The sequence below is a fragment of the Salvia hispanica genome, chromosome 6 (genome assembly GCF_029641045.1).
Source record: "Salvia hispanica isolate PSC_SH4W2 chromosome 6, Shi_PSC_v1, whole genome shotgun sequence".
NCBI lineage: Eukaryota > Viridiplantae > Streptophyta > Magnoliopsida > Lamiales > Lamiaceae > Salvia > Salvia hispanica.
Window position 1 is genome coordinate 45848816 of NC_142697.1, and position 13390 is coordinate 45862205.

The 13390-nt window shown below is 34.2% G+C and overlaps 2 protein-coding genes across 3 annotated transcripts in view; both read right to left on the minus strand.

Annotated features, from left to right (window-relative positions):
* The window catches only part of LOC148923941 (disease resistance protein RGA2-like), a 71719-nt gene that overhangs the window by 29773 nt on the left and 28556 nt on the right, over positions 1 to 13390 (minus strand). Inside the window, exons 1-3 of one of the 2 annotated variants that reach the window (XM_089059966.1) lie at positions 11322 to 11447; positions 9758 to 9809; positions 7754 to 7799 (exon numbers count right to left, since the gene is read on the minus strand). The gene's annotated coding sequence lies outside the window, so the exon portion shown is untranslated. Of the gene's footprint in view, positions 1 to 7753; positions 7800 to 9757; positions 9810 to 11321; positions 11448 to 13390 lie in introns of those variants that run through there. The other variant, XM_089059967.1, reaches the window with a different exon arrangement.
* On the minus strand, positions 2580 to 7747 carry LOC148923944 (putative disease resistance protein RGA1). The gene is made up of 3 exons (XM_089061646.1): positions 4918 to 7747; positions 3032 to 3156; positions 2580 to 2947 (listed from the first exon to the last, which is right to left on the minus strand). The coding sequence occupies exons 1-3, from the start codon at positions 7698 to 7700 to the stop codon at positions 2595 to 2597; spliced, it is 3261 nt and encodes a 1086-aa protein (XP_088917772.1). The 5' UTR covers positions 7701 to 7747; the 3' UTR covers positions 2580 to 2594.

Sequence of the window (13390 nt, forward strand, 5' to 3'; positions counted from 1 at the left end):
TGATTGCAATTTTTCAGAGGTATGATCGTTGAGTTTTAGTAATTAATTGAGTCAAAACTAATTGGGAAATAATAATAATAGAGTTTGACGGTTAGGTGTAATGAAGAACGGCTCTTTGGCACCAAGTCATCGGCATTAATTAATTAGAGGAATCATTAGACATTAATGATTTTTATTGATTTGGTAGCTAAAATTAAATTTGGTCACATGCTCACATATTTTATATGTCAACGCCTTAATAAGTTCTGCTACAAAGATAAGTAATTAAAATAGTATAGTGTCGAGTGTTTATTGTAAAAGTAAGAATTCAGTTAGTCGATTTTTGCAGAGGAATGGAATAAGTTGGTTATTAGACATGATGGAGAATGAAGCATTGGGCATACCGGTCCTACAAGCAGTGGCGGAGCCAGAAATTTTATGGTGGGGGCCCAAACTAGCATTAAAATTTGTTGATTTGTGTTCAACGCAAACGACACGGAAACAGCTCGGACGCGAGTAATATAAAAAGCTACACGTGTAATATGGATGATGAAAAAATTAATTAGTAAATAGATTTTTTAGAGCATAGCACTGATTTATTAGATCAAAGTTATGTTCTATTCTTAAATTATAAAAATCATTTTAAATGTTGCAATTTAAAAATGATTTATACAAAATTACTGGTGAAAAAAAATCAATAAAAATTTTATTGGAAAAAAATCCATTAAATATAAATGAAAAAGAGAAAATAAAAAAATTACTAATTTGATAAGAAAAAAAAGAAGCAAATGAACTACTATAAGCATAGCTTTAAAATCAATCTTACTAATAATATAGATCTAATTAAATATGAATCCAAAATAAAGGAACACTAAATATCTAACAAAATATGAATTTAAAATAGAGGAAGACACTAAAAACAAAGGTACAACTCCAAGTGATATTCGAACACAGAACCTATCAAATAAAAGCCCAGCACCCTAACCAAAGAACCCTAACCAACTGAACTAGCACGTAATTATTAAGTGGATGTTACATACATATGTTATGTATAGGTATTATCCAAATGGCTGAGGGGCCAAGGGCCCCCAAGCCCCACCATGGCTCCGCCCCTGCCTACAAGTTTAAGAGATTTCAAAATAATAATAAGCTTAAATTTTAAAATTGATATCGTATACTAATTCAGATAAATTAAATATTAGTCTTATATAAAGTGTGTTTACTTTTGGCATTATATAATATCTTGTGGTATATATTTAGCGGTCCTATAATATATTAAATTATTAACGATCAATTGCATTTTAAAGTTTCAAATTGGTCTTGTAAATTTGCGCAAATTAAAACCTTATTTGATCATATGCATTATGTGTGTGTTAGCATCTGGTCCTGGACAATTTTATTAATTTAATTTGTTAATTAAGTCAAAACACAATTGACTGTTAAATTTTACAAAATCATTAAATATTGATCAAAACATACTGCCTGGGACCAAAATCTATTACAACCAATTTTTTTCCTCAAACATACCAGACTAGTTTTGACTTAAGTGGAATAATAATATTAAAATTTTACGTTATTTGGAATGAACAAGGACTCGAGTTTAATTAGAGCATCACATTGAATGTCTTCTTGCAAAATTGATGGCATGGCACTGATTTTCAACGAGATTTGTGGGATATTGCTCTTGAAATTGTCATTTAGGCTTAATTAATATCGTTTAGAGGCCCATAAAGTTGGGATGCTTTTTAAGTACTCCCTCTGTCCCATTAGAAATGCAACGTTTTCCTTTTTGGATTGTCCCACTAAAAATAAAACGTTTCCTAAAATGGAAACATCACTTTCTCTACTTTTCCCTTTCTCCTACTTTACTTTCTCTTCATCAACTCACAAAACAACAATGCATAAAATCTCGTGTCGGAAACCAAATGTTTCATATTTATTGGGATGGAGGGAGTATATCATTTGCTAAGATTTGCATTTTTAAAATTAATTGGGCTTTCTAAGGTAGCCCAGTTCTGTAATTAGATAAAAAAACGAAACCATGTAACTTCAGATTATTTTTTTGGTGAAGACATTATATTATTTTATTGAAACTTTGTCTGAGCAAATAAATTTGAAAATAAAACAATATATGCATAGATGGTGAATATTTCATTTAGAATACTAGTTATGCAAAGTTCCTTCAACTGTGCCGTTGCAAAATTGCCTATCAAATACCTAGAGGCATCCCTCATCCCCTCTTGAGGTGAACCCAGAGAGAGCTCAAACTTGGAAGCCAATAATTGAAAAGGTTGAGCGGAGACTTGCATTATAGAAGGCAAGGATCCTCTCTAGGGCTGAGAGATTGATTCTTATTATAAAAATATTTTACACGATTGAAAGAAGCGATATGATCATGTCACAAAAAACAAAACTTAAACACCTTGGAGAACACAGAACGATCACTCAAGGCCGGACCTCATTAAAACCTTCATACCTTCATGGTAAGGAAAAAACACCATGAAGGAAAAAGAGTATCCGTCTAAAAAAATTTACGATTAAAGCAAAAAATACGTATCACAATCCCAAATTCAATCTTAAAAAAAAGTAAAACAAACAGGAAGACATAAATTGCATCAGTTCTTCTTGTGGAAGTCGAAGAATTGATGCAATTTATGTTGGAGAAGTCGAAGTTGGGGATTATGTTGGGATATGGATCTCCAAGCTGAACCTTCCTTGTCCTCTCCGTATGTTTTTACCAGCTCTGTTGAATCCTTGATATCCAACAATCGCAAAGACGAGGACACCTTACGCAGGAGGCGATGTGGCAGCTTCTTCAAACTCTTACAGTTAGAGATAGTCAAATAAATGAGACATGGCATGATGGAGATGGCCGCAGATTCTTCTTCTTCCTCCGTTATGTCCTCCCACTTCTCCCATTTGTAGCCGCCATTAAATTCCTCCAACAGTGCGGTGGTTCTCTCTCTCTCTCCTCAGTGGATGATCATCACTCTTTCTCGAGGACCTTTTGACTTCAACACCGATTACTTGATGAAACTTCACCAATATACACCTATTAGTTCTCGCCCTCTTGGCGATTCCATCTCTTCCGGCAGGGTATTGTTTCTCCCCCTCTTGGCGATTGCTCCTAGATACGAACAAAAACTGTCTACATTAGCTCCTCGACAAGAGTCAAAACTGTTTGAATCGGCTCCTAGATACGAGCAAAAACTGTCTAGATTAGCTCCACGGTATGAGTCAAAATTGTCCAAGATGACTCCTGAATATGAGTTAAAACTATCTAAGATGGCTCCTAGATACGAGCTAAAACTGTCTATGTGGCTCCCGGATATATGAACAAATACTGTCTAAGTTGGCTCTTGACATGAGCAAAAACCGTCATAAAAAAATTGAAGAGCTCCTTGATAAGAGCCTAAACTTTCAATGGAGAAAAATGAAGCAACTCCTCAAACTTGAAAATTGAAGATCGTGCATGTTAAGTATCGAAAGATTTGATACTCAACTTGAGGGGGAGTGTTGGAATGAAGAAATCAATCAAACTAAGGAACCAAGACAATCAACTCAAGAAGCTTTGAAGATGTTCTTTGCAAATTGAGTATCGGAGATCCCACTACTCAATTTGAGGGGGAGTGTTAGAGAAAGGAAAATATATTAGCTTGGAGATCAAGAAATGTGTTAGCTTGGAGATCGAAAAATGTGTTAGCTTGGAGGAGAATAACATATTAGCTTAGCGGCTAAGAAATACATTAGTTTGGTGTCCAAGAATACTTGGAGCACAAGTTTTGTAATATCCTATATAAGGGTGTCATATTATTGAAGAAACCAACCAAGCCATCTATCAAAATGTAGTCTTCAAAGTTCTTCAATGTTCTTTAATTTTAGTTTTTACATTTCCGCATTTCAATTCTATTATTCAACAATAGTATTAGAAATAGATTATATTATACTACTACATTTACTTGGGTAATTGTCTATTTTATAGTAATTGAGATATACTACTACATTTACTTGGGTAATTTTATTAGAAATGGATCATATTATTGTGGCGCTTAGTTTGTAGTATTATTATATTCTACATTAATGAAGGCAACGTGCGCATAATGTGAGAGAAGTTGCAATCCTTCGTTAGATCTTATTATGTTTTCTTAGAACAGATACTTTTTCATTTAACAAATTCGGTAACGCAAAGAGTTGGACTTCGAATGAAGAAGAGTGTGACTTATGAAGATTTCAAAATGATCAACAAGAAGAGTTATTTGATTATTTGATTGATAGTGCTTTACATCGCATGCGTGACAACGATTTATACTTTAGTATTCTCTCAATTTTCAAATAATATATCATTGGTTTGTACATAAAATTAGTTTACTTTTGATAAAACTTTCTTTCTTATGAGTTTAATAATATTTTCTTTTAATAATACTACTACTTTATTCACTTTTGTTTTTAAAATCCCTATTTACAATAAAGAAGAAAGATAGAAGAGAGAAAGTAAAATTCAATTAAAATGATACACCAAAATAAACGTTAGATAATTGGGCTCCAAACCGTTGACGACAAACATTCTAGGAGGAGCTGGTGAGTCCATTTTTGTACTCATTATTGTTCATGCTGTTAAAGTATATTACTCTCTTTGTTCTAAGAAAGTTGAGTTACCTTTTTTTTATACTCATTTACAAAAATCGTAATAAATAATTAGAGTAGATAAATAGTAAAGTAAAAGCTAGAATATCACAGAGAATCTTATCTACATTATTTTCATTTTTAATTTAGTCTTTATCTAATCTAACTATTTATTATGATTTTTACCAAATTCAATCTCAAAAAAGGCAAACAAACAGAAAAGCATAAATATTTGCATTAGACCTATCGGTGAAGTTGAAGTTGGGATATGAATCTCCATGCTGAACCTTCCTTGTCCTCTCCGTATGTTTTTACTAGCTCTGATGAACCACTAATATCCAACTCCCCAAAGACGAGTAGACCTTACGCAGCAGGCGCTGCGGCAGCTTCTTCAAACTCTTACAATTCTCGATACTCAAATTAGTGAGACATGGCATGATGGAGATGGCAGCAGATTCTTCTTCTTCCTCCGTTATGTCCTCCCACTCCTCCCATTCGGAGCAGCCATAAAATTTCAGATACTTGAGATTAGGAAATGCAACAGCAACATCATCTTCACATGAAGATGAGTCTATTCCTAAAAACTCCCTTCCGACAAACATCAATTGCTTGGCACCAGTAATTTGGAGAAATTCCAAGAAAGGTAGTTTTCCCATAGCCGGCAATGATGACACCTCACTCAAATCAATCAGATGAATCCGTTTTATAAAGTTGAGAGGCGATGACATAAAATGCGGAAGCCTGGAGCCCTTATATCCACTGATTGCCAATTCATTCAACTTGTAATGGGGTAGGAAAGCTTCTACTACCTCCATCCATATTGATGATGATGATGATGATGTTGATGACTGCTTCTTTTCAATCATCGTACCCTTGAAATGTATCCCGAGACTTTTGAGTTTTTGAAGGACTGTCTGTAACTCTGCTTGTCGAGCATCCTCAACCAATTCCTCCATTTCACTCATACTACTCCAGTAGATTGCCAGCTTCAGAGATCCAATAAGACAACGGTGTAACTTATTCAGAAAACCCAACTTATTGTATTCACTTCCTACTTTAAATTCGCACAATTCCAGTGTGTGGAGATTACTTAACTCACCTAGTGCTTTAGGCACACAGTTGATACTAAAGCCTTTAATCTTCAAGATTTGCAGTTCAACCAAACTACTAATGCTCTCTGGTAACTCATTTATTTCCCGATTCCAACTTAAGTCAAGATGTCTTAGCTCAACCAAATTCCCAATTTCTCGTGGAATCTCGGTTAGGCCGCAATATCTTAAGAGAAGGGTTTGCAAGAAATAAAGCTTACATATGATTCCAAGGCCATCCTTTGACAGGACAGACTGACTTAAATCCAACCATCTCAAGTGAATCAGCGTTTCCATTCCCACTAGAGGAAGTCCAAACCGAATTCTTAACACCCTAACACTTTTCATGCAATCACAAACTTGACTAATTCTGTCTCTTTCATCAAAAGGAGGTTCGTAGTCCAACGATAGACTCCGATATTCTTGGACATGAGAAACCAATGAAGGATCACAAACTTGACAACTTCTCTCCTTGTCATCATGTTTCCTAAGAAATAGAGCAAAATCATGTACTATATCATGCACTTTACACCATTCTATCTGCTCCCCTGACTCACTTTTCTCAATGTCTTGAAACAAACAACGCATTGCTAAATTTCTCAAGTTCTCTCGACCTTTGAGTTCCACTTCACCAGTTCCACTATCAGAGCCAAGATAACCTTGCGCCATCCACTGTTCTATCAGAGTCTCCGCATGAATTTTGTGATCTTTAGGATAGACGGCACAATATGAAAAACAACGCTTAAGAGCCGGGGACAAATCATTGTAGCTTAAAACCAAATGAGGAAAAAGATCTACTTCGGCATTCTCCAACTGCCATATTTCACTCTTCTCTACGTGTTCCCACCCTTCCAAATCCTTGAACTGCAAAAGTCTTCCTAAAACAACTGCAGCAAGAGGTAATCCCTTGCATTTGCTAGCTATTTTCTTGCCCACATCCACAAATTTTACACATTCATTCTCACTCTTTCCTTCAAGGGATATGGCACGCATTAATGACCAACACTCTTCAGGATTAAGCTCTTTCGGGTGATAGATATCATCATCTGAGGTACCCATCCTCTTAGCTACCCTTTCATTTCTCGTTGTCACCAAAATTTTACTTCCTGGGGCACCATATTCGAGATTGTTTTTCAGGGGCTGCCATTTGTCTCTGTCTTCGGACCAAACATCATCAAGGACGAGAAGAAACTTTTTTCCTAAAACGGATGCTTTTAATTTTTGTAACACCACTTCTAGTGGGTCGGCATCTAGAGAAACCATCTCTTTTCCCACACTTTTAACAATATCGTTGGCAACCTTAGACACATTAAAGGGATCGGAGACACATACCCAAATTTTTAACCATTCATTATCGAACTGAGGATCGCTAAAAATAAGTTGAGCAAGTGTCGTCTTCCCAAGTCCCCCCGTCCCAACTATAGACAGAATTTGGGTACCACCACCATTATGCATCATATTTCTGACTATATCATCCCTTTTCTTGTATATGTCTGACCCATAAACATTCTTGAAGTCAATTGAAGATGTGGTTGGTAGTCGGTGAGACTCAAGTGCAGGCAGAGAGATGACAAAATTGAAATCATCCTTCTCCTTTAAGATCTGATCAAGCTTGGCGTTCACATTTTCAATTTTCTTGGCAATATCACGACGAACAGAAATTTCGTTGAAAGATAAACACGAACATGGGATGAAGGAGCAGCCTATCTTTTGGTCAGGCTCAGCAGAATCTTCCAACTTATGTTTGAGAAGAGAGTAGTTCCATTCATCCAAAATGTCGTCCATCTCATAAGTCGTGTTTTCGAGCCGCTTCAACCAAATTTTGACGATTTGATCATTCAATGCTTTCTTCTCTGCATCCTCCAACACTTTTCTGATCGTATTGAGCTTCTTGGAAAGATTTTGAAGCTCCTTCTTCATGCCTTTGACCAAATTGACTTCATACCGAATCTTGTCTTCTATGATAGTTGCAACTCTGTCCACCACTGCTGAAACTATAGCATCTGCCATTTATGCGATGCTCTTTTTTCTCTTTATTTATGGTGGAAATCAATCCAATATAGTTTGGATTTAGATAAGTGACACTTCAACTATTGGTTCACTCTTCACCTGTATGCGGGACAAACATTCAATTCTTTTTTCGTTTTAATTTAATTTAATTCATATGTTTTCTTAGAACATATACCTTTACATTTTTGACATTTTCTCCATGGTCGGAAAATTATGTTAAAAAAAAGAAAAACAATTGACGGAGAAGATCAAGAACATTTTGAACAAATAATTCCACAGGCTTTGGAAAAGTATCTAGAACATTATATTTTAGAGAAGATAAAGTTGTACTTGTATTTACAAGAATTTATAAGAGACTAAGTATGGAGTTTGGTGACAGAAACATGTGGAGTTTCAATGATAACAAGACATAGTTGGCATAAAAAAAAAAAGTGGATCAAGATCTGACAAGGCTGAGGCATCACTGATTCTACAAGCTCAAAGATCAAACAAAACACGAAAGCAAAATGCCAAGTACGACAATAGTATTGCAATAGTTGAAAATGGATTGATTTAGAGAATCAGCCTAACATGAAGGAATATGTCGGGGCATGTTCCCGAAGAGCTCAGTACTAAACATGAGGAGAAGAAAGTCATTGTCGAGGGGGATTATTGAAACTAAAAACTCCTCCAACTTTGAGGAATAAATTAGCTAGAAGAAATTACGCAATCATCAAAATGTTGTGGGTTTGATACGAGTAAACTCATATCGGGGGATAACTGCGAGAGATCGCGGAGAAGATATTGGTTCGTTCGCGGGGAGAATCCCGTCGAGCAGCCAGTTATCGTTCCAATAGGGTTTTGAGCAAGAAAATAAATTGCAGGAATGAAAGAGACGATAAAAATATGATAATTCTGATATATTGATTCATTGAAGAAAATAACAATGTCTCCTATTTATAATAGGAGTATTCTAACTTAATGAGAAAGAAATAAACCTAACTTACTGAACAAGAAATAAATATGCTAAAAAGATATGATAGCTAAATGATTAATAAGATATGAGGGATATTGTTGAAGATGTTCCCGTATCAGGGTTGGTGTTGGTGTTGGTGTTGGTGTTGGTGTTGGTGTTGTGTACTACATCATTGTGTGTTGTAACTAGGTATTGTTGGATGAAGAAGAAGCTAGTAGAAAGTCATGTGGTGATGTCACATGCTTACGATCGACTAGAATTAAAAGGAGAAGGTTCATGAAACAAGAGGAAATAACGCTAAATTTGAAACAGATCAAGAATTTCATGTTAGAGATGATTCAAGGGAAGCATAGAGACTCTGGATGACGATCATTCAAGAAATGACAAGTCAGAGTGAAGTAAAAGGAAATTGATTTTGGACAATGGAGAAGAGCTTCAGAAATCACCAAGCAAAATGACAGGTACGTCGATATGCTTGCAATAGTTGAAGAAGAAGATTTAGATAAGTAGTCTCGATTGAAAAATCGTGTCAATAAATGTCTTACGAGTTAACACTGATTGCTATACAAAACAAGATGAGTGGGATGTCGATAATTGAGGAAACATGTGGAGAAGAAGCTGAATTAAGCTCAAGTGAAACAAATTCAAGAGTCTTGAGATATTAGAAATGTCTCTTAAATGTATAGATAGAGACAAGATCATCATCAAGTCGATAACGAAGAACTTGAAATAGAGCAAGAGTTGGATCGCAGAGATGATTGAGGTGAAGCACAGAGTCCTCACATGACGATCATGCAAAAAAAGACAAGGCTGGGTGAATTAGTAAAAAAATATTTTGTGGGCCGAAAATGTTGAAATCAGCGGACTGGCTAGTTGGTGATTTCAGGTTTAGCCCAAAATCAACGGTTCGCACCTGTTTCATTTTGGTTCAGCAATGAATCACTACTGATTATCAAACTGTCTCTATTTTGGAGTTATCTAATCTAGTAAAATGTATGTTCTTTTGCCTTATATATGTTGTTGTCCCAAGATATACAAGCAAATTGAGTAACCAATAAGCAATTTATAACAATCAAAGACTGAAAAAGATAGCGTGCCTGACCTGCACAGCTGGTAGCCTCACGTTCCGATTTGGCCTTTCTTAGGTATAATCCCTGCGTTAGACAAAACTGATTTTAAAGCAGTAGTAGTAAAAGGATATTGGTCTATGAGGTACATGGGACATTTGAAGTCCAACAAGTACTCCCTCTTTTCGGCACGGAGATTAAGAAAAGAGTGTGTAATGTATGAAATAAAAAAAAAAACACTCTAATAAAGTACTCCCTCCGTTCTATAGTAATGGAGGCGTTTCTTTTCGGCACAGAGATTAATAAAAATTGTGATAGGTGTGTTAAGTAAAGGGAGAGTAAAGTGGTGGAAAATGAAAAAGGTAGAGATGAAGAGAGAAAAAAGTAAGAAAGAGTAAAATAGGTGTGAAAAAATGTGTTGACTTTACTAAAAAGAGAAATGAATCTATTACATTGAACGTACCAAAATGGCAAAATGACTCAATTACTATGGAACAGAGAGAATAGAAGATAGGAAAAGTAGAAAGAATAAAGTAAAAGAGAGGAAAAAGTAAGTGAGAAGAAATGTGTTAACTTTTACTAAAAATAGAATTGACTCCACTACTATGGAACTTACTAAAATGGCAAAATAACTCTACTATTATGGAACGGAAAGAGTAATTACTTACAACTGTGAGTTAGGTGCTTAGAACGAAATAGTAAAATAGTTTGGGTAACAAAATAATCTCTCCGTCCAAAAAAAATAGTCTCATTTCTTAAAATGGAAAGTTTCTCTCTTATATTTTTTTCACTTCTTCTTTTCTCTCTCATACTTTATCTACCTTTTCCATTCATCTCTCTTAATTTACCCACTTTTTCTAATCTTCTCTCTTATTTTACTAATTTCTCATTAAAATTCATGTCGTCCACGAATAAGACTATTTTTGTGGATGTTTTCTCTTCTCTCTCATACTTTATCTGTTTTTCCATCCATCTCTCTTAATTTACCCACTTTTTCTAATCTTCTCTCGTATTTTACTAATGTCTCATTAAAATTCATGCTGTCCACAAATAAGACTATTTTTGTGGATGGAGGGAGTAGTTGACATTTCCGGTTACGGTTTCAAGCCAGGGTTGACGGGTCTGATTCGAGGTTGAACCACCGGTTTCAATTAACCATGCATCATTATCATCATATAAGTACAACTATCATTGAATTATTCAACACTAATTACTACACAAAAATCAATAAGCACTTTGAATAACCAAAATTCTTGCACCTACACTCATATCATATAGTTATACCCATGGGGGAACCAAAGCTTAAGGGGGAGGGGCTTAAGCCCTCAATAAAATATTTTTTAAAACTTTTTTGTTGATTTTTTTTTTAAAATTTAATCAAATTTAGTGTAAGCTATAATATAAAAGCCCCTATAAATTATCTAAATTACTCAAAAATGTACATTAAAATAGAATTTAGAAATCTCAGCCCCTATTGATGATTATTTCTGCGTCCATATATCTTTAATACTTTTAAACATGATTATTTTAATTTCACTACAAATAAAATTATGAACAATAAATTAAGACTGAAAGGAGCAATGAGAGAGCGCGACATACTTTTTGGAGCTACTATGGTTGTGTGGCGGCCGACGGTGGCGCTGCGGCGGACGACGATGATATTGTACGTTTTGGAGCTGCTTTTTTTAGGTAAAATCGTAGCTTTTAGAGTTTAGGAACTCTTAGAGAGAGTAAGTTTAAGTAGGAACTCTGCCATCTACTTTAAATTTTATAATAGAGTGGCTGCTGTGGGAAACAACTCATCAACATTAATTAATTAGAGCATCATTACACATTAATTATACTATATTGAACAAGTAGCAAAAAACAAATTTAATAACATGGCCACTTGTTTCAGTTGTGGACGCTTTCAGCAAATTAATTAGTAAAGTATGCCTAGTGCACATATAAATCTCAATTAATAAATTTAAAGTTATTCCGGGCATACATCTTTTTTGCTAGAGAATGATGTTTTTGGCGGCTAACAAATCTCTAGTGGCCCACCATACGATAAATTGAAAGAGAAAGAGTGTCTATTATTTTGCTCTTTTTCTACTCCCTTCCCTCTGTCTCTAAAAATTTATCACCTATTTCCTTATTTGTCGTCCATAAAAGTTTGTCACTTTTCACTTTTACTATTTTTGGTAGTAGACCCCATGTTCCACTAACTCATTCTAACTCAAATTTTATTATAAAACTAATATATAAAAGTAGGACTCACATGCTACTAATTTTTTCAGTCCACTTTGTATTACATTTCTTAAAACCCGTGTCTGGTCAAATGGTGACAAATTATGAGGAACGGAGGAAGTATTATATATGGGAAACTTTAAGTGAGAGTTCTAGCTATTGTGAGAATAGAAAATCATTTTCGGCCCTTTAACCTTGAAGATCTACATACGATCGATCCCACTAAGAGCAAACAATTTCTCTTTGTAGGTATGCAATAAATTTCATTACAAATTCATTAACTTCATTGCAGTAGTTGGTATTGTTTCGTTTATACTGTTGCGTCTAAATTTCCAAATTTTAAATTAAAGTGAATGAATCTTGAACAGTCGGCTATCCATTCTGATACTATGATAAAAATCTATATATGAATTCCAATCTTAAAACCAATTGGTATTAGGAGCAGTGACCAATTAGAATTATACAAAGATTTCAGGTACCGTGGAATAGTTATATTTGTATATATTAGTTTTAATTTCCAACAAAAATGATGGTTGCGTTTTTTTGGAAATACGATGGTTGAGTTTTAATAAATAATGCATAACTGTTAAAGTAAGAAAGATAAAAGAAAAATATTTAAAATATTATTAGTGAAAAATGAGTATTGAGTCCCACCTCATTAAATGGAAATGAAGTTTTAAAATAAAAATATTTATATTTTTATAGAACGAATTAAAATAATTTATATTTTTCAAGAATGTGGAAGTAGTAATAATAGAGTCTGAGGGTTAGGTGTAATGAAGAACATGTGGTTGTTACGTTTAATTTAACTTAGTCATAACAAATTTAATTTAATAATAGTAACTTTAACTTTAGAGTTTGGGGATTAGCTGTAATGAACAAAGACACTTTGGCACCGAGACAGTGTCGATGCCGAAAACCAAGGGATCAACAATAACTAATTAGAGCATCATTAGACATTAATCATATTTTATTGATTTGGTAGCTAAAATTAAATTTGATCACATGCTCACATGTTTTATTTGACAACGCCATAGTAAGTTTGGCTACAAACATAAGTAATTAAAATAGTGTAGCGTCGACTGTTTATTGTAAATTGTAAAAGTGAATATCCAGTTAGTAGATTTTTGCAGTGGAATGGAATAAGTTGGTCATTAGACATGATGGAAAATGAAGCATTGGGCATACCTGTTCTACAAGTTTAAGATTCAAATAATAATAATATTAAAATTGTAGATTTCAAATAATAATAAGATTAAAATTTAAAATTGATCTCATATATTTGTTCAAAAAAAATAGTCTTATATATGGCTTTGAATAATATGATTTGGTATATATTTAATGGTCCATAAAATATTAACGATCCATTGCATTTTAAAGTTTAAAATTGATCTCATACATTTGCAAAAAAAAAAAAAAAAATTATTTGACCTTACACA

What these genes read in the sequence shown, in the direction of transcription:
- LOC148923944 (XM_089061646.1), bottom strand. Translation starts at nt 7,700, where the DNA reads ATGGCAGATGCTATAGTTTCAGCAGTGGTGGACAGAGTTGCAACTATC. An exon ending in TTAGTGGTTCATCAGAGCTA is followed by an intron (nt 3,157 to 4,917) that starts GTAAAAACATAC and finishes CGATTCAAACAG; the next exon opens with TTTTGACTCTTGTCGAGGAG. An exon ending in AAGAGGGCGAGAACTAATAG is followed by an intron (nt 2,948 to 3,031) that starts GTGTATATTGGT and finishes TCCACTGAGGAG; the next exon opens with AGAGAGAGAGAACCACCGCA.